Source organism: Eubalaena glacialis, chromosome 11, assembly GCF_028564815.1.
Source record: "Eubalaena glacialis isolate mEubGla1 chromosome 11, mEubGla1.1.hap2.+ XY, whole genome shotgun sequence".
Taxonomy (NCBI): Eukaryota; Metazoa; Chordata; class Mammalia; order Artiodactyla; family Balaenidae; genus Eubalaena; species Eubalaena glacialis.
Genome location: NC_083726.1, coordinates 24,860,806 through 24,880,263, shown reverse-complemented (window position 1 = coordinate 24,880,263; position 19,458 = coordinate 24,860,806). Strand labels below are relative to the sequence as shown.

The window sequence follows — 19,458 nt, the reverse complement described above, 5'->3', positions numbered from 1 at the left end:
TTCACCTTGGTGATTGAAATACACAGCACAGTTTGCTGGGAACTCCTAGGGCCCACAAATGTATGTTGACAGAACAATAATGACAAACGAGGTGACTTTTTGAATGTGACTTCTGAAAACCACTATAAAACATATGATCTGGCTGCTCTGTCCTTTATAAATCTTCATGCTTTAAAATATGAATGGGTCAATATTGCATTAAATTTTTTTTCTTTTAGAATTTAGTTTACTTAAAAACAAATGAGACACATTGGACTAAGTTAAACAGAAGTACATAGAACCATAAGGCTTTAAAAAAAAAAAAAAAGCAGTCCCTTGCCCCTCTCTACAAACACCCAGTTACTACTTCTCTAGAGGTCACCCTTTTAACTCTTTTGCTGTGTCTTTTGGTATTTATCTCCATCTCCCTGAATAATAAGCTAATGCACAATTTTTCTTTCAATTTTAGGCTTTACCTATTAACTTTCTACCATAAAATATAAGGAATCAGTTTTCACAGCACCCTCCTCCACTCCTACTACACACAGATGCACACTTCCCATCCATACTGAGTTGATACCCAATATAGCTGTATCGTAATTTTGGTTAAATTAACATTCTATGTTCACTTTTTTATGACTATGTAAATATTCATAGCAGAGTCATGTGGTATATTGTGGTTTCTATTTCCATTTTTATTTTCTCGCACAACTTTTTGTTTCCCTAGTGTTAGCTTTCTGTTATTGGTTGGTCAGTTGATTGGTTTTCTAGTTTTCTATGTACTCGATCATGAATGAAGTCCCTTACCTCCTCTCCTCCAGTTCTGTAAATCTCTTCCTAATAAAATTAAACATGTCAGGTATGGGTGTGTGTGGGTGTGTGTGCATGTATTTTTGTTTTTTGACAATAGCATTCCTGGAGGCTTTTGACCTGCCATCTGGACTGGTTGCTCTTTTGGCCCAGTGCCCAACAGTAATCCTGGGATTTTTCCTTTGCTGACATCCTAGGGGTTCCATTTACCTTTCTCAGACTGGATGCCCTGTCTTCCTCTTTCAGCTCATTCCTTTGTTTTGGTGGAGCACCTCCTCAAGTAACTTCCTGAAAGGGTGCATGGGAAGTAAATTTGTTGGGACTTTACATGTCTGAAAATGTTTTTATTCCTCCCTGACACTTGAATGATAATATGGCTAGATAATATTAACTACAATAACCATTTTGCTCAGAATCATGAAGGCATTGTTAATTGTTTTGTAAATTCTAGTGTTACTATTTAGAACGTGGAAGCTATTTTGGTTTTTTTATTTTTTTAAATTTAAAAAATTAAAAAAAATTTTTTTTAATCCTCTTATTATTCGTTTTTAACAAATGGCCCCAGGAATAGGGGTATTCTGGTTCTTGAAACTTGTTTAGTAACATCTTTTTTCTTTTTTTCCTTCATTTTGGGGAATGTTTAAAATCTCTTGGGACTTACCAGGTGGACCAGTGGGTAAGACTCCACACTTCCAATGCAGGGGTCCTGGGTTCGATCCATGGTCAGGGAACTAGATCCCGCGTGCATGCCACAACTAAAAGTTCGCATACTGCAACTAAAAAGATTCCGCACGCTGCGAATAAAGATCCCACATGCCACAAGGAAGATCTTGTGTGCTGCAACTAAAACCCGGCGCAGCCTAAATAAATAAACAAACAAACAAATAAATAAATATTAAAAAAAAATCCGTCAAGCTAATGTTCTGTAATTTGACAATTATGTACTATTATGGTGTGTTTTTAATTTTAATTTTTTTTTAGTTTTTGGCCATGCCACGTAGCATGTAGGATCTTAGTTCCCCAACCAGGGATCGAACCCACACCCTCTGTATTGGAAGCGTGGAGTCTTAACCACTGGACCGCCAGGGAAGTCTGTGGTGTGTTTTTTAAAAAGAATTAATTTTGTTTTTTATTTATAAGTTGAGGACATCACTTTATTTTTTAATAATCAGGAGCAGTTAGTCCCTGAGATATTTTTTAATAAAATCCATTGATGTTTAGTATACAAAAAATAAACTGCATCATTTAAAATATACCCTTTTATGAATTTTGACAGAGATATTGAAACTACCTTGAAACCACCACAACAATCAAAATAAAGAACAATTCCAATTCCGTCACCACCAACTGTTTCCTTGACTCCTTACAGTCCATTCCTCCTTCCACCAAGGCAGGTGCTCCACTGTTTTTTGTTACTATGGATTAGTTGGCATTAAATGTGGATTGATATCAGGGTAGGCCCTCTGACTTTGCCTTTTAAAAAAAAGTGTTTTGGCTAGGTCATTTGCATTCCAAAATAAAATTTTGAATTAGCCTGTCAATTTTCACACACAAAAAATAAACCTGCTGGAATTTCATGGAGATTAAGTTGAACATATAGATTAATCTGGAAAAACTGACATTCTAGCAATATTGTTTTCCATCTCATTAATATGATATAGCTCTCTATCTAGGTCTTTAGCTTCTCTCAACAACGTTTTATAGTTTTCAATGTATAGCTATTGCACATATTGTATTAAACTAATTGTAAATATTTCATCCTTTTGAATGCTACCGGAAATGAAATTGTAATTTTTATTTCATTTTCCAATTGTTTATTTCTAGTATATAGAAATACTACTCTGTTTTTGTATATTGACTTTGCATAAGCCTTGCTAAATTCACTTACTGAGTTCTAGGGTCATTTTCTTGTATGCCTTATGATTTTCCAGTACACAATCATATTGTCTGCAAATAGAGTTTTACTTCTTCCTTTCTATTCTGTGTGCTTTTTCTTTTCTTTCTTTCTTTTTTTTTTTTGACTTTTTGCACTGGCTAGGGCTTCTAGTAGAATGTTGAATAGCAGTAAGACAGGGCATCTTTGTATTGCTCTCAGTCTTAGGAGAAAAGCATTCAGTGTTTTGCCATTAAGTATGGTGCTAACTGTGGGCCTTCCATAAATGTTCTTGAACCAGTTGAGAATGTTTCCTCTCTTTTTTTCCTAGAGAGTTGATAATCGTGAATGGATGCTGAATTTTTAAAAATGCTTTTGCTTTATCTATTGGCATAATTATAATGCGATTCTCCTTTATTTTGTTAATATGGCGAATTATGTTAACTGGTTTTGAGTGTTAAACCAACCTTGCCTTTCTGAAATAAACCTTACCTGGTCATGATGTGTAACAATCCTTTTTATATGTTACCGGGTTTACTCACATTTATAAGTGTATATATAATTTTTGTCTCTACGTATGAGGGATTTGAGTCTATTATTTTATGTAATGTCTTTGTCCGGTTTTAGCATCAGAGTAATACTGTCTTAAAAAAAAAATGAGTTTAAGGGATATTCCTTTCTCTTCTGTTTTTGAAAAAATTTGTATTGGGTTGGTATTATTTCTTCCTTACATGTTTGATGGAATTCAACAGTGAAGCCCTCTGATCCTGGAGTTTCCTTTGTAGGAGAGTTTTCTTAATTACAAATTTAATTTCTGTAATACATATAGGACTACTCGTTATCTATTTCTTCTTGTGTCAGTATTAATATTTGTGTCTTTCAAGATATTTGTCCATTTTATTTGTTATGAAATTTATTGGCATAAAGTTGTTCATACTATTCCCTTATTATCTTTTTAAATGTCTTTTGGTTCTGTATTGACAGTCTCTCTTTCAATCCTCATATTGGTAATTTGTGTTTTCTCTTTCTTCTTGATAAGTCTATCTAGAGCTTTATAAGTTTTATTAATAATTTCAAAGAATCAGATTCTGGTTTCATTGATTTTTCTCTGCTGTCCATCTGTTTTCATTTTCATTGTTCTCTAATCTTTACTTAAAAAAAAAAAGTGCTCTTCTTTTTCTAGATTCCTTAAGAGAGAGCATAGATTATTGATGTTGGATCTTTTTTTTTCATAATCTAGGTATTTAAACCTATATATTTTTCTATAAGCATTGCTTTAGCTGAATTCCATAAAGTTTTATATGTTGCATTTTACTGATCATCAGTTTGAATATTTTCTAATTTATTTGTGATTTGATTTCTTCTTTGACTTATGCGTTGTATACAAGCAAAGTTGTTTAATTTTCAGATGTTTGGGGCTTTTCTACATGCTTTACTGTTTTCTATTTCTATTAATTCTATTGTGATCAGAGAACATACACTGTATGATTTATTCTTTTAAAATTTATTGAGACTTGTTTCATGGCAGCATATAGTCTATCTTCGTAAATGTTCCATGTGTATTTGAAAAGAATATTTATCCTGCAGAGGTTGGGTACAGTGTTCTATAAATGTCAGTTAAAATACTGTAGTTGACTGTGTTCACATCTTCCACATCTTTACTGATTTTTTTTTTTTTCTTATCTGGATGTTCTATCAATTACTGAGATAATTCTGTTAGGCTCCAACAGTGATTAGGATTATGCACGTTCTTTTTTCCCCCTTTAGTTCTGACATTTATTCTTTTTTTAAAAAAATTATTTATTTGGCTGTGCCAGGTCTTAGTTGTGGCATGCAGGATCTTTAATTGCGGCATGTGTGATCTTTTAGTTGCGGCATGCAGGCTCTTAGTTGCGGCATGCGGAATCTAGTTCCCTGACCAGCAACTGAACCCGGGACTTCTGCATTGGGAGTGTGGAGTTTTAACCACTGGACCAGCAGGGAAGTCCCTGACATTTATTCTTCATATATTTTGAACTTATGTTATTGGTCACATATTATTTATAATTAATATGGCTTCTGGTTTTGCTGACCTTTTTATTGTTATGAAATATCCCTCTTTGTCCCTAGGAATATTCCTTGTCTTGACGTCTACTTTTAGAAAGCTGCATATGTTTATATAATTCATGTATCAGTGAGGTCTCCAACATTTGGCTTCTATTACTTGTAGACTGTATTATACAGAACTAGGAAACACTATGTGCATAGATAGACACAGAGGTAGGAACAAGAATGGCAGGACCATTCCACAACCATGTCAGGTGATGAGGCTGTAGGACCAGCAGCGAGAAAGCAGCAGAGGTTAACATTTGGCCCTTTATGCTCTTGACAATATAGCATAATGGTTAAGAGCACAGTTTTTGTAGTCTTACGGTTCTAGGTTTAACTGCTGTCCATACCATTACTTAACTGTGTGACCTTGGGCAAGTTACTTAACCTCTGTTTCTTCATATGTAAAATGGGGACATATAATAGTACACTTGTTTTTAGAAACATAAAATTACATATATACAGTATATATATACACTTTATATACATATCTACACACACAAATATATAGTGCTTAGCAAAGTATCTGTTCCATAAATATTTTTATATGTCATTGTATAATATATAATATGATATATTGCTATATCATATATTCATATATTCTAGTCTCCACTTTCCTGCTGACTTCAAATTTTCAGAGATTTAGTTAATTGTCTTTTCTTTCTCCTATTTGCCCTTATTCCTCCTGCCCCTACTCCTACTCTATTTTCTTATTTCCCAACTTTTTGGTCCCCACCCCTGCCAACATGTATTTAATAACCTCAAGAACTGTAAACTACAATTAAGGCGGTTGCTGCTTGCTGTCTTTGTTTTGAGGCTCCCCATCAATCTTTACAGCTTGTCTAGGGCTTCAACTTCTGCTCTGAAAACATTTCTTCTCTGCATTTATTAGAGTTTTCCAGTTATTTGCAATATTGTTGCAAATAACCAGGGCTTACATACCTAGTTCAGAAACACACTCCAAGTATGTACTTGTGCTGAAAGAATAATAACACTGTTTACAAAAGAAATGCCCTATATTTTTTAAAAGGATTCTCAGCAGAGCTTATTTAAAAAAAAAAAAAAAAAAAAAAAGCCCTGGTAGAAGGGGAATATGAAAGCTCAATTAACCTACTCCTTTTTCCACTCTGAGAAGCATCTCCTTCAGAAGAATTCCCAACCAGATGGTGTTCGATGTTCCTGACCCTGCAGCATGATTTGGAAAAAAGATCATAGGTTTTGAAGTCGGATAACTCAGACACTTAGGCTTTCTGTTATTTCTTAGCTTTTCTTAGCATGTCTCCTGGTTTGTAAATCGCATCGGGTATTATCGGCTGTCCATGGTTTCCTCTTAAGGGAAGACATTCCCAAACCCACATCCATGTTCATTTCCCTTTCATACATTTTGTACCTTTCATCTGAGGCAACTCTCAGAGTTTTCGATTTTCATTTAAGTATGTATTTATTAACGTCTGCCCCTTATACTGGACTGTAGCTCCACCGGGCCAGGGACCACGAGCGTTGACCGTACCCTTGTATTCCCAGGCTAAACTCAGCACTGTGCACCCAGAGTCTAGCAGAGTGCCTGGCACACAGTAGGCAGCCAACGAACAAATGGATGACAAAAGGGCAGCAGCCGCTGGCCCTAGCGCCATCGGTGGGGCGTGGAGGGAGCCGCCCAGGCTCGCAGATCCCTCCCAGGCGCTAGGACCAGGACCCCCACCCAGGCCCAGCACCGTCCCTGGCCCTGGCCCTGCCCCTGGCCACCAACCCGAGCCGTCGCTTGGGGCAGCGTCTCTCCCGGTGACGCCATTCGGGGGCGGGACTTCCGGCCGCCGAAGTTTAACAGTCCAGGCGGGAACCGGAAGCCCAGCGCCGGAGAGGGCCGCGCCGTGGCCCCCGGTGTACGGCGGCTGAGAGGTGAGGTTCCGGAGGGCCCGGGGTAGGGGCTGACGCCTGCCGAGTACTTGCCCTCTACTGGTACCCGCTCTCCGGTCACCTCAGGGGGCGGGGCGGAGGCCCCTGGGGTCCCGGGGCCACGGCCAGCCTGGCGCTCCGGACGGTTGCCGGGCAGGGGTGCGGCGGCGCGTTTGGCGCGGAAGTGCCAGGGAGCCGCGGGCCGGGGTCGCGCACCTCCCCCTGCGACGGGCTCCGGTCGGGCCTGAGAGGTGGCCCGGGTCAACTGGGGTAAGTCGGTGGCGGCTCTGGGGGCTGCGCTGCCTCCGGAAAGTTTGCCGCTTGTCTACAGTCCCGTTCTCTTTTTGTAAACCTCTCAAATCCAACTCGTTTAGCAGGCGCTCAAATGCATTTTACGAGGTAACCCCAGTTGAGCAAGACTCCTGCAAGTAAAATGCATTTTGGGTTTTTACTGAAATTTGAAATTTACTAGAACTTTTGTTTAAGCTAAGTCGTAGTGGAATTGTTTTTTGTAGCCGCGCTCCCCGAGTCCGGGGCTGACGGTGCTACCGCCTTGTGTCCTGACAGCTCAGTTTTGATGGGAGCCTCTTCCTGAGGCTGATATGATGCCCCGCCCTTAAAATGTACTCAGTTCTCGGAAGACTGAGGTTGGTGGGCCCTTCCCCGCTCCACTTTGAGAGGAGGAGACCGACGTTGAATGACTTGGCCAAAGTGACTGTCATCTAACTATGGGGCAGATCATCTGAGCCAGGTCTAAAGGGATCTTTCCGCTCCATCACGCCGCTCAACAGGAATGGTCTAAGATTATAGTAAAGATATCTTTCAGTGGTTTTTACTGGGTTTACAGATGCCTTTCCAGCACTTCATTGTTGTTGAGTAGGGATCCGAAAGGGCACATGTTACCACCTGTTAAGGCACCAAATCCAAACACTGTGTCTACATTTCAACAGATGACTTAACGGCTCTTAGTAGAACTGTATTTATCTGATGAATGAAGCATAGTGAATCACATAGGTGGCTTTTCTAGTTAACAAAAGTTTTAGCTTCTTTATAAACACATTGAAATTTTGTCTCTGGAGAATGAAAGAGCCCTGTAACTTGTTATGCCTTTAGGTTGTCCTCTGAAATAGAGTCTGCTCCTCGTTAAGTGTGATGCTTTGTTGATGACTTGGGAACCTGTCTGTAATATCACTTATGCGCTGCTGCACTCTTGCACTGTCCACACCAGGAAGGTGTGAAGGGTATATTTCTAGGCCCCTATCCCTTCCCTTCCCCTTTCTCCCAGGTATTTCTCAGCATTTTTTTCTTAGCCGTCATGCATTACTACTTGCCTTTTGTCTTCTAGACTGCCTTGGTTTATGAAATCACTTTGTCAGAATTCTGTGTTTGAACTGTATACTGTGAACAGATAATACAAGCGAAGGCATTGTAGACCGTGTGTTGGTATAGGGACTTAGTGACATCTTCTTAGGCTGTATTTGCTAATTTTAGACTTAATTGGAAAACCTGCCATGGCGGGATTCTGACCTGTAGGAGTGCTACAGTTTATCATAAATTTTTTAAAAGGTAAGGAAGTTACCTATCCAACAGTTATTTGTTGAGTACCAGCTGTGTGCCAGGAATGTTTCAAGACTGGTAGTAAACAAGATGAAATCCCTATCCTAAGGATCTTTATTTTGTTCAAGGCAAGGGGAGTCAGACATGAGAATAAGACCGCAGATAGCAGGAAGGGCCATAAAAAATGAAACAGGGTAATGGGATATAGGACAACTGGTATGGAGCAGCTTTAGCCATGGTGGTCAGGGAAGGCCTTTCTGAGGAAGAAACATGAGCTGAGACTGGAATGATGTGAAGGAGATGACCTTGGGAAATCGGGAAAGACCATTCCAGGCAGATGGGGCTGCAAACAGAAAGACTCGGAGGTGAGAAAGAAGGCCAGTGAGTTTGGTGGCCCTGGGAAAGAGAGGTAGGAATGTTACAGCAGGCCAGTTTGTGTAAGGCACGCTAAGGAGGTTGGACTTCATTGTAATTGTTCTGGAGAGTCATTGGAAAGGTCAGCTAAGAGAATGTGATCTGGTTTATGTTTTAGAGAGATCACTCCAAACACTTTGTGGTGAGCACAATCTCTGGGACAAAAGCGAACGAGAGAGCCACTTGTTTTAGATAAGATGCCTCATTTTAACTCTTTTTTTTAAAATTAATTAATTATTTATTTATTTTATTTTTGGCTGTGTTGGGTCTTCGTTTCTGTGCGAGGGCTTTCTCTAGTTGCGGCAAGCGGGGGCCACTCTTCATCGCGATGCGCGGGCCTCTCACTATCGCGGCCTCTCTTGTTGCGGAGCACAGGCTCCAGACGCGCAGGCTCAGTAGTTGTGGCTCATGGGCCCAGTTGCTCCGCGGCATGTGGGATCTTCCCAGACCAGGGCTCGAACCCGTGTCCCCTGCATTGGCAGGCAGATTCTCAACCACTGCGCCACCAGGGAAGCCCTTAACTCTTTTTTTAAAACCTCTCCTTAATTGTTTTTAAAATATGTTGTTTTAAACTATTTGCAGGTGCAGTCATGCAGGAAAACCTCAGATTTGCTTCATCGGGAGATGATGTTAAAATATGGGATGCTTCATCTATGACATTGGTGGATAAGTTCAACCCACACACATCACCACATGGAATCAGCTCAGTGTGTTGGAGCAGCAATAGTATCCTTTTCTTTTTTAAACAATCACTTTTTGTTAGGTTAAACAACCAGTATCAATGAAACTTTTGCATGTGATCCATAATGAGAAATATATTTGGCATAGCTGTGAAATATAAAGTGAAATAGGAATTTAGTAAACAGTATATCATGATGCACACTGATATTCTCTGTTGATTTCATTAAAAACTTATTTGCATTCACTACATTGAAAAACACTGCTATTAAAAATATGTTAGCTACTAGATCATAGAATTAGTTTTGTTATTAACAGTTTGTTATTAAATCAAATGGAATAAGGTAGGTAATAGTGGGAAAAGTTCTGAAAGGTTCTGGAATGATGTTTTGTGTCTGTGTTTGGATATTTGTGGATCTGGTTGGGAAATTAAAGACAGAACTTGAAGGCAGAAGCAAAGGTTGAGGGAAGAGATAAAAATTGTCAAACATTCCCATCTTACTGATGTATTCTCTGTATTTCTTTTCCTTTCTATCTGTGATGAAAATAGTCTTGTTTCCCAAAAAGACAGGAAAATTGTCTAGATTGAACTTTCCTAAGGTTTTTATGTTTCTGATTGACATCCTCCCTGTCTTAATAAGTTCCTAAATGTGGATAAAATGAATTCATAAATAGGGATTTCTCAATATCTCACTATTGACATTTTGGGCAAGATAATGCTTTGTTATGGAGGCTGCCCTGTGCATTGTAGGATGTTTAGAAGCCTTCCTGGTCTCTACCAACCAGATGCCAGTAGCCCCAATGGTGACAGCCAAAAATCATCTCCAGGATTGCTAGATGTCACCTGGGAGCCAGAATCACCCTCGGTTGAGAACCACTGCTGTAAACAAAGTATTCTTACCACCTTTTGTATGAAAATGTTCTGTATACTTGGTATGCTAGAAATAATCATTTGTCTGTGGAACTCACACGCATACACTATTTCTTAAACAACAGATTAAGCTTTAACATGTGTCTGATCTTATCAGTATCAAAGTAGTAATATTCTGCTTCCTGATGAAAGTAAAAATATCAAAGCTTTAAAATATGAATGATTCATGAACAAAAACATTAGAAGTTTTCATGCTCAATCTAATTATTCTTGCAAATACATAACAAAAATGATGAATTTTCTTATTGAATTAAATTTACCTCTTCATCATTCCTTGATTTTGTGTTAAAGTAGCAAAATAAATAACTTTGGTGCTCTATTAATCAAACTCATGGTGAAGGGACTGCATTTTTGAAGGACTCTCCAGATATATAGTGGGGTAAGATGTTTTAAAAAGAGTCACAAATATGTGAGGTTGCTTCTATTATTAGATTTTTATTATGTTTAGAGCTTAATTTTCCTTGTTACTCACTGCATAAAAGTAGCAGTTCTTAATGAGATTTATTATTTTTTTTCCCCAATGAGTTTTATTAGGAGTTGATACATTTACTGATAAACCACTTAATGGTCTATCAACAGAACTGATGTAACTATGTGATGGTGTCCTATGACTTTTGGAAACTGGTCTTATTTCTGGATAGTTTTGTTGTACAAGTACATGTGCACTGAAAACCTTTGTGTAGTTTTATACCTACTGAGGCTTTGATGCCTTCCATAGAGGTTAGTTACTGAAGACCAAGGAATTCCCAGACTCAGAGATTTAAGGACCACTTAGCATGGATTCCAAGGACAGCGTTAATGGTGAGGTGCCAGGGAGATTAGTTTTCTTTTTTTGGTTCTCTAGGTAATATTCCTCACTTTCTCGTGATTTCTGGAACTACATGAGAAATAAAAGGAGTAACTAGAGTACCCTCTTGTATTATTTTCTTTCAGTCCTTTCTTTAATATATTCTAAGGAGAAAAGTAACAATAAACATAGGAAGAAGCCAAGGAAAGGGAAATGATTTATTTTTCTCAATGCTGTAATATCTAGGTAGGTGGAAGTGATTTTGTTTGAATCATATATCATAATAAAATTACAATCCATGGTCTGTTCACAAAATATCTGAATGTTATGTAAATCATCCAAAAGTAATGCAGTTAAGACTTTGCTTGTTAAAAGTATAGGTTTAAACTTCTGATATTTTAATTTGTTTTGACTCAAAATCAGACTCTTGGTCTTGGTTATATTATTGTATTTAGTCATTTTAGTTTTAAAATACTTACATTGTTTTGTGTTCACTGATTATTCCACTTATAATTTATGTAAAATAAGGAAAATATAATTTTAAATTATTAAATTTTAAATAATTTATTTTAATAATTTAAAATTATGTTTTAAATAATATAAATTTAATTGAATTGAAATAAAGTCAAAACTCCCAGAACATAGTTGCTGTGTAACCACACTTATTTATATTTGCTACATATACTGTAATATTCTTAATACATTTAAGATTAAAACACTCTGTCACAAAGATTCCATCCTGAGAAAATATCAGGCTTTATTTTTTAGTGGAAAAATAGGAGACTAATGTGGATATTTGCTTCCTAGCTTAAAATGGTATCAAGCACTGCGTTGCTAAATAGCTATCTTAAACAGTATTTATAGATGAAAAGGCTGGTTGATATTTGCCCGATGTTGCTTTTATCATGCTCTCATTCTTGAAGGATAAAATTAGACCTTCTGGCCTACTCTTTGAAAATGGAGTAGTATTTCACATGGGTTAAATAGCTTTCAAGTGATAGCAAAATCAGAAAGGATAGTTCTTCCCTGCAGTAGTAGTAAAGAGAATTAGTCTTAGTAATTAGTAATTTGAGCCAGTTTTGAAAGCTAATGTATCAGCTATATTCGTTGCTTAATGTGCTTGCTTTTATCATCTCAATTCTTATAATGATAGTCGAGTGCTAGAGCTGCTCATGGATTTTTCGATTCTCCATAACTCTTCATTTAGATAACTTTCTAGTGACAGCATCTTCCAGTGGTGACAAAATAGTTGTTTCAAGTTGCAAATGTAAACCTGTTCCACTTTTAGAGCTTGGTGAAGGGGTAAGTTTTTTTTTGTTTTTTTTAACTTTTAAAAATCTTAGTTTTGCTTGGGTGGTAATTGCTTATTTATTATGGTACTGACAACTAAATATAAAGGTGTTTCAAAGCATTATTCTTAACCTGAGCTTAAAATAATACAGTAACACTTAAAGGTGAAATAAGTGTGCTTACTGAAACATCGTTAGGTAAAATAATATTAGGTCCTAGGGGAGCAATCAAGGACTTAGATTTCGTCAACTAGGCAGTTACTTTCTCCATTTCCCCTCTGTGGGAGGTTCTCTGGTATTGCTGTGGTTTTTTAGGATGATGTTCCACCAAGGTCACTGAGTTGATTTGAGCAGAAGAGTCCTAGTGAAGTAGCCCTACCTTTACTGACATTGGGCTCAGGACCATCAGCTAAAGAGCCTTATCTGATGGTAGCCTTCTGCTTTAGCTTCTGTCCACATGGTACTGCCTGAGTCTCCCCAAGCTCTCCTGCAACAGGATGCCTTTGTCCCAGAGCTTTGGTACCAGAGCATTTAAATGAAGCTCTCACTATATGTTCTTACCCTTTAGTTTTACAAGTTAATCCCTCTGATTCAGGATAATGCTGGCTTTCTTATTTCCAATCACACACTTCTTGAAAGCTATTTCCATTTTAAATAAGATCTAAATAAAAAGGAATAAGTAGTTAGTTGGTAGCTTGTTCTTTTTTTAAATTTCATAGTTTTCGTAGCAGACTGTAAACCGTTATGAATTGTCATAATTTTACACACTGGAGTAGATAAGGCAGCCCAGTTAATAATTGTTCTACTCCAATTACAGTGGAGTAGAACACAGCAGAACATTGGAATATAAGCTCATCTAACGTAAAAAGGACTTAGGATTTCTATCAGTCCTTTCCTAAAGGTATCTGTTGGATTGATCTCAGCATCAGTTCCAGCCCACAGATATTAAGAGACTGGGGCAGAGAGAATGTCTGCTAAGGGTAGGAATGACGTTTGCTTATCAACCTCAGTAAGTGAAATTGAGGCAGAGAGTGTCGCTGGGCAATAAAGGCAAACTGTACTCTTCAAGAGCAGGTGGAACATCTTAGTCATCTTTGGATCTTCAGATCATGTCAAAGGTGGGCAGCAAACATTTGCTGAATTAAATATCAACATCAGAACAATTTCGATTTCCACCTCTACCACTATTTATATATCTATCTATCTACACACATACACACACTACTTTTATGCGTTGCCTTAGAACCAGTTTGGGACCTTTTTTTGTTGTTGTTAATGTGTAAAATATAAAAATGACATATTTACAAGTGTGACACCACTTTAAGGATTTTGTGAATATTTTACATTAGTTGCTGTAGTTCTGTTTCCCACAGTTAAGTCATATCAGAATGCAGGTTGATGAAAGTGAGATCATTGTAGTTATAATTTAAATCTGCCTTAGTTTACTTACAAAAAATATTTTACAACCATTGGTTTTTTAGTCTTTATTAGTAATTTCTTATAACATATTAGTGTGTTGGTAACCTTTGCTTCATAGGATCCAAGTCCTATTACTTATGTACCATTTGAGATATTAGGCCTTTGCTCATTGGGAAAATAAGGTTCTATCCTACTTATTTTCACATTATTTTTAAGGTGGAACTTTATTAAGTTTCATATTTATTTTCTTTGACTTTGTATTTTACCTCTTTAAAGTAGACATATTGGTCTTAACAGTATTATAACGGATACGATAGGCTACCATATAGCCTAGAAATTTGACCTGATGTTATTTTCAGATTTTAAAATTCCACCCATTGCTTGTGTCTTAGGGTACAGGATTTCTGTAATAACCACTCAATTTCCATTAGTTATTTAAGTTCATTAGCTACATTAATCATCTATTAACATAAAAAAGATCTTCTATCATTAGGGTAAGCAGCTGTAAATACAGGTTTTGTTCTGAGCCCTTAAGAATAATTTGAGTGGTTTTCGATGATTAGAATCCTAATATATTGATCTTTGATGGATGCCCTTCTTGTCTGTTTTCTTTAAAGGTTATTTTGATAGCTCTTAGCAAACTGTCCTGATCTGCAATGATAACCAGATTCTAACTTTTACTAGTCTGTTTAGACTAAAGTCAGTTCCTAGAATGACCTGCAAGAGAATTATAGCGACCATACTGAAACATTGATGTAATGTGCTCCTGATATTTTTGTATGTGTTAATAATTTTGACTCAGTCAGAATTTCAGAGCTGGAAGAAGCCTTGGGGGAGGGAAAGGGGGTTATCTGCACCCTTTTGAGAATCTGGTGCTCTCTTGAGCAGAGGATGTCTTAGAGATGCATGGACTCTCAAGGGCAGTAGATCTAGTCCTCATCTCTCATTTCTCAGGTGTAGAAATGTAGGCTCAGAAAGGTGACATGACTTGCCTACACCTACATAGTTTGCCTTTTAACCTTTAACTAAGTCACAGAATGTCCCCTTTGGAATTCATTTCTCTTTTTTCCCCTCATGGTATTCAGCTGGAGGTGAGAATAATTAATGTAACTACGTAGTGTATCTGAAAATTAAATAGAAAAAAACATGCAATACTGTGCTTTGTAGCATAGTTACTGATGGTACTACCAGATAGATGACACTCATAGATACTCATTGTGAGAAAAACTTGGTTACCTCTGTACTTTAGCCGTTTGTTCTATAAATATTTATTGAACATGGATATGGTCTTTGCTCTAAGGAAACTGACATTCTGGTGAGAGACAATAAACTAGTAAACAGAATACTGAGTGATAGTGATAAGTTGTTATGCAGAGAGCTAAAATAAGATATTGAGATAGCAAGTTACGTTAGGTGGCCAAGGGAGGTCTCCTGAAGTTGTGGCATTTAAGTTGATATCTATTGACCAGAAGCAGCCATTCAAGCCAAGATTCAGGGAAATTAACTTTCCAGGCAAGACTAGCTGTGTAGAAGCCTTGAGGCAAATATAGTGTTTATGGAATGGAAGATGGTCAGTGTGGCTAGAGAATTAGTGGATAAGCAGGAAAATGGTGAGAGACCAGGTAAGAAGGGGCCAGATGAATAGGACTTTGAAAGCCAGGTTAATGATGAGTTCGGAATTTATTCTAGGTGTGATTGGAAGCCATTGAAGATTTTTAAATGAGAGACGCATAATCTGATTTACATTTCTTAAAGGTCACTCTACTTATGGAGCATGGGATGTTAGGAAGCAGGAGTGGAAGCAGGACAACCAGTTAGGAGTCTGCTGTTGTATTTTGTCAAGGTTTGGATTAGGGTGCTAGCAGTGACAGTAGATAAAGGGGGGCCCATGTGGGATAGATTTTAGGCTTGTAGTTTAGAGAACTTACTGATAGATTGGGCAGAGGGAGAACAAGGAATCAAGGTTAATTCTGGACTTTTATCTTGAGGAGCTGGATGAATGGGACCTTTACAGTGGTGGGGGAGAGTGTAGAGTTAGATTCTGATGACATGATGTTTGAGACTTGGGCCATTAGGGGGAGATTTGCTGTGACACTGGACTAGTATCTTATCCTCTTTATAAACCTTTGCCCCTCTGTAAAACGAGGGTTTTAAACTAGGCATTCTTTACAGTTCCCTCTACCTTAAGAATTTCCTGAGCTGTGGGTTGATTTTAATGTGAGATATTCTGTGGGAGTCTAAGACCAGGTTTTATTAAAGGGAAATATTAAGGGCAAGTAAGCCCTGATGGGAGCCCAAGACTTGCTGGTATTTCGTAAGCTTCCTCTGTCACCACCTTTCTGTGGACTAGAACATGAATCTGGCTGATTTCCTTAAAGCCTTTTTGAACACTTTGCAAACTATTGAATCCATGGGACAGATAATGAGAGGTGAATCTTTAGTACAAGAATTGGCATGTTTATAGCATTTAACTCAACAAATATTTTTCATGTGCTTACTAAGTGTTGGGTGAGACTTGAAAGTCATCTCTGGGCTCTGTTAAGTTAATGTGACTTTTTTTTTCTTTAATAGCAAAAGCAGACATGTGTCAGTTTAAATTCAACATCAATGTATTTGGTAAGCGGAGGCCTAAATAACACTGTTAATATTTGGGATTTAAAATCAAAAAGAGTTCATCGATCTCTTAAGGTAAGCAACTTTTTTTTTTTAATCCTTACAGAAATGGGTATCCCACAATGTGTTTATTAGGAATAGTTACCAAACTTTTAATTTTGAGCTTTTATGATAAAAATAAGCTGCTTCAGAATTGAAGTGAGATTTGTTAGGGAAAATAAAGATGCTGTGTAGCCAAAAACTTTGTTTTTTTGGTTTATTTTTCCCTCCACATATGTTACTATATTGCTATATTGCTGGGGTTAAAACTTTTTCCTTATTTTTTCACTTTGGTCTGCTCTTGTGTGAGTGAACCGCTTACTTCATTTAAAAAAAAAAATGGTTTGTTGTCATTAGAGATCTTTTTAAGGCACTTTGAAATAATGAGAGTGGTTTTGGGATGACAGTCTTTGGGGATATGGCTTCTTAGTTCTCTGCTACAGTTTGTGTGTATGTATTTTCATCTTGGTAATGAAATGTTTCTAAAATAGTTTACTACTTACAGTTAGTGTTTCTTTAAATAGTTAGCTTTTTGCAGTTTCAGAAAATGAAAATAATCATCATGAAAGCCCCTGGTCGCGATTGTTTTTTTGGACTTCTGTCCTTTCAATATTTGGAAGTTTATTTTTTGAATTATTTTTAATTTTTATGTCTTTTAAAAAAGTTTTAATATGCAAAATTTTAAACATATTTTAATCTATACACACACATACCTATATACACAGAGAAAGAACTTCCTTTAACTCATCATCCATGTATTCATCACCTGATTTCAGTGATGATCAACTCATGGCCAATATTGTTTTATCTATGTGCTCATCTACTCTCTCATCCTCAGACCTTCAGAGTATTTTGAAGCAAATACCAGAGATCATTATAATTTTATTACGTATCTTAATGTCATTGAGTTAATTCTTACTAGAGAAATAGTATATAGAAGAATGGTTTTCTCTTAGCTAAGTTGAGATATAATCTTATGATTGCTGTTTAAAATATTACTTTTGGAAGTTCATTATTTTAAGTATTAACTAAACTTTGAAGAGTCTTCAGGAAAATTGAAAAGTTGCCAATAATGAGAATACTTAACTTTTATTGAATTCTTTGACATGCCAGCCACTGTGCTTAACATATTTACTCTATCTATCTCAACAACTCTGCAAAGCAGGTAGTATTATTCCTAAGTACAGATGGAGAAACTCCGACTCAGAGATATTAAAGAACTTGTTCAATGTCAAGCAACTAGTAAGGGCAAAGATGAGAGGCACACTCAGATATTATTCATTGTTTAATCTTTTAAATTACGAAATAATTGAATTAAAGCTATTTAGGGGGATATACCTAGTATGAATAAAGAATATCTTAAAGAATTGAGAAGAGATTAGAAGTCTGTGGCCAGTTTTGTCATACAGTGTCACACATTTTAGGAGCATCACTTATTCCCATCCCTCCTTACATGGCAAAATTCTACTCATTTTTCTCCTCAGCTGAATGACTTATTTTCCACAGTTGAAGTCAGGAAGATACACCTGCCTCTTTACAAAGTCATAGAAATTGTATTGGACCCCACGTTATAATTTCTCAAATGGGAATGATGCACTGTATGTCCACTCCTTCTTTTTCCTTTCTTATCAGATATTCTTTTCCTCAGGATGGCATTTGTTTGATTTAAAAAAGCAGTAAAATGTAAAGGCATCTCCCAGCATGCTTCAAGGACCATTTGAAAAAGTTGTAAAATAAGTGGAATATTATAGCTACTATTCTTGATATTACATTAATCTAATTACAAGATACAAAGGTTGGTTTGTTTATCTTATTAAGGTATGACATCAAACTGTTAAAAACTATGCTGATCACTGTGCTCCTAGGCTAGATATCTCTAATTTAATTTTGGAAAACATAGTCCTTGTGAACTCAGTTTGTTTAAAACTGAACAGTTTTATTTCCTCAAAGTGGATTCCCCTTTGGATTTGGGAGACAGTCGAGTATAATGAGAGGAAAATAAGCTTTGGAATATGACCTGGATTGAATCCTGGCTCTATCACTGGCAGTTCTGTGAGCTTGCACAGTTTCTTAACCTTAGTTAACTCATCTATCAAATGGGGAAAATGGCCTTGCCTCCCATGATTGTTCTAAAGATTAATAATAATATATAAAACTCCCAGCCTTAGTCGGTACTCAGCAGATGGAAGCAGCAGCCATCAACTCTCAAACATGCTTTGCTCATTCTGGCTTTGGGGCTTTTGTTTTTTGCTCTCTTCTATGTTGCAGTGTCAGGTTTCTTTCTCCTTCCCCTAACTTACCTCTTATTACTTTTTTTAATGTTGAACTCAAGCTTTCTGTCTTCCATAAAGCTTCCTCTGTCAACTCAGTTCACAGTGATAACTCTCTTTCCTCTGACACTTTGCCTCTGCCACTCATTTAGCATTCATTCTGCCATTTGCATGTTCACTTAAATGTCCTGTCTTCTCAGTTGAACAGTAATATTCTCAAGGGCAGGGACTCTCATAATAATCAACTTGCAATAAATGTTACTTGTCAGTGGAAGTGAATTCTTTAAGGTAGACATACTGCCATTTAGAAAATTACCTTTCCTTTTTGTCTCTTGTTTCAGGGTGCCTGACCATTATTATGGTTATGAAAAATAAATCTTTATTCCCTGAAAAGACTTGATGTTAATCAGATAGTTTACTACTCATTTGAGTAATTTTTTTTTGGGTTATTTGAGGAAAATGTTAAAGCATATATTAGATTGACAAATACATAATAGTTACAAAACATGAAATTTACAAAAAACCATGAAAATACGCTGTTTGAAGGTTGTGTGGCACTGTATTTACTTTCATTTCTTTCATTCAGGATCATAAAGATGAAGTAACTTGTGTAACATATAATTGGAATGACTGCTACATTGCTTCTGGATCTCTCAGTGGTGAAATTATTTTGCACAGTGTAACCACTAATTTATCTAGTACTCCTTTTGGCCATGGTAGTAACCAGGTACAGTATGGGTTTATTCAAAATAAAGTTGATAAGATAGATTTTTTAATTATCTTACATAAGACAATGAATTTGAGTTTTTAAAACT

The 19,458-nt window shown here is 36.9% G+C and overlaps 1 protein-coding gene across 5 annotated transcripts in view; it reads left to right on the top strand.

The window, feature by feature from the left end:
* Window positions 1-6,591: 6,591 nt before the first annotated feature.
* NEDD1 (NEDD1 gamma-tubulin ring complex targeting factor) overlaps window positions 6,592-19,458 on the top strand; it is a 43,738-nt gene continuing 30,871 nt past the window's right edge. For 2 of the 5 annotated variants that reach the window (XM_061204499.1, XM_061204496.1), the window contains exons 1-5: window positions 6,594-6,649; window positions 9,200-9,343; window positions 12,221-12,315; window positions 16,293-16,409; window positions 19,230-19,370. In XM_061204499.1, the coding sequence (XP_061060482.1) occupies window positions 9,208-9,343; window positions 12,221-12,315; window positions 16,293-16,409; window positions 19,230-19,370 (489 nt within the window). In that variant the 5' untranslated portion in view covers window positions 6,594-6,649; window positions 9,200-9,207. Of the gene's footprint in view, window positions 6,917-9,199; window positions 9,344-12,220; window positions 12,316-16,292; window positions 16,410-19,229; window positions 19,371-19,458 lie in introns of all 5 variants that reach the window. The other 3 variants (XM_061204498.1, XM_061204494.1, XM_061204495.1) reach the window with 2 other exon arrangements.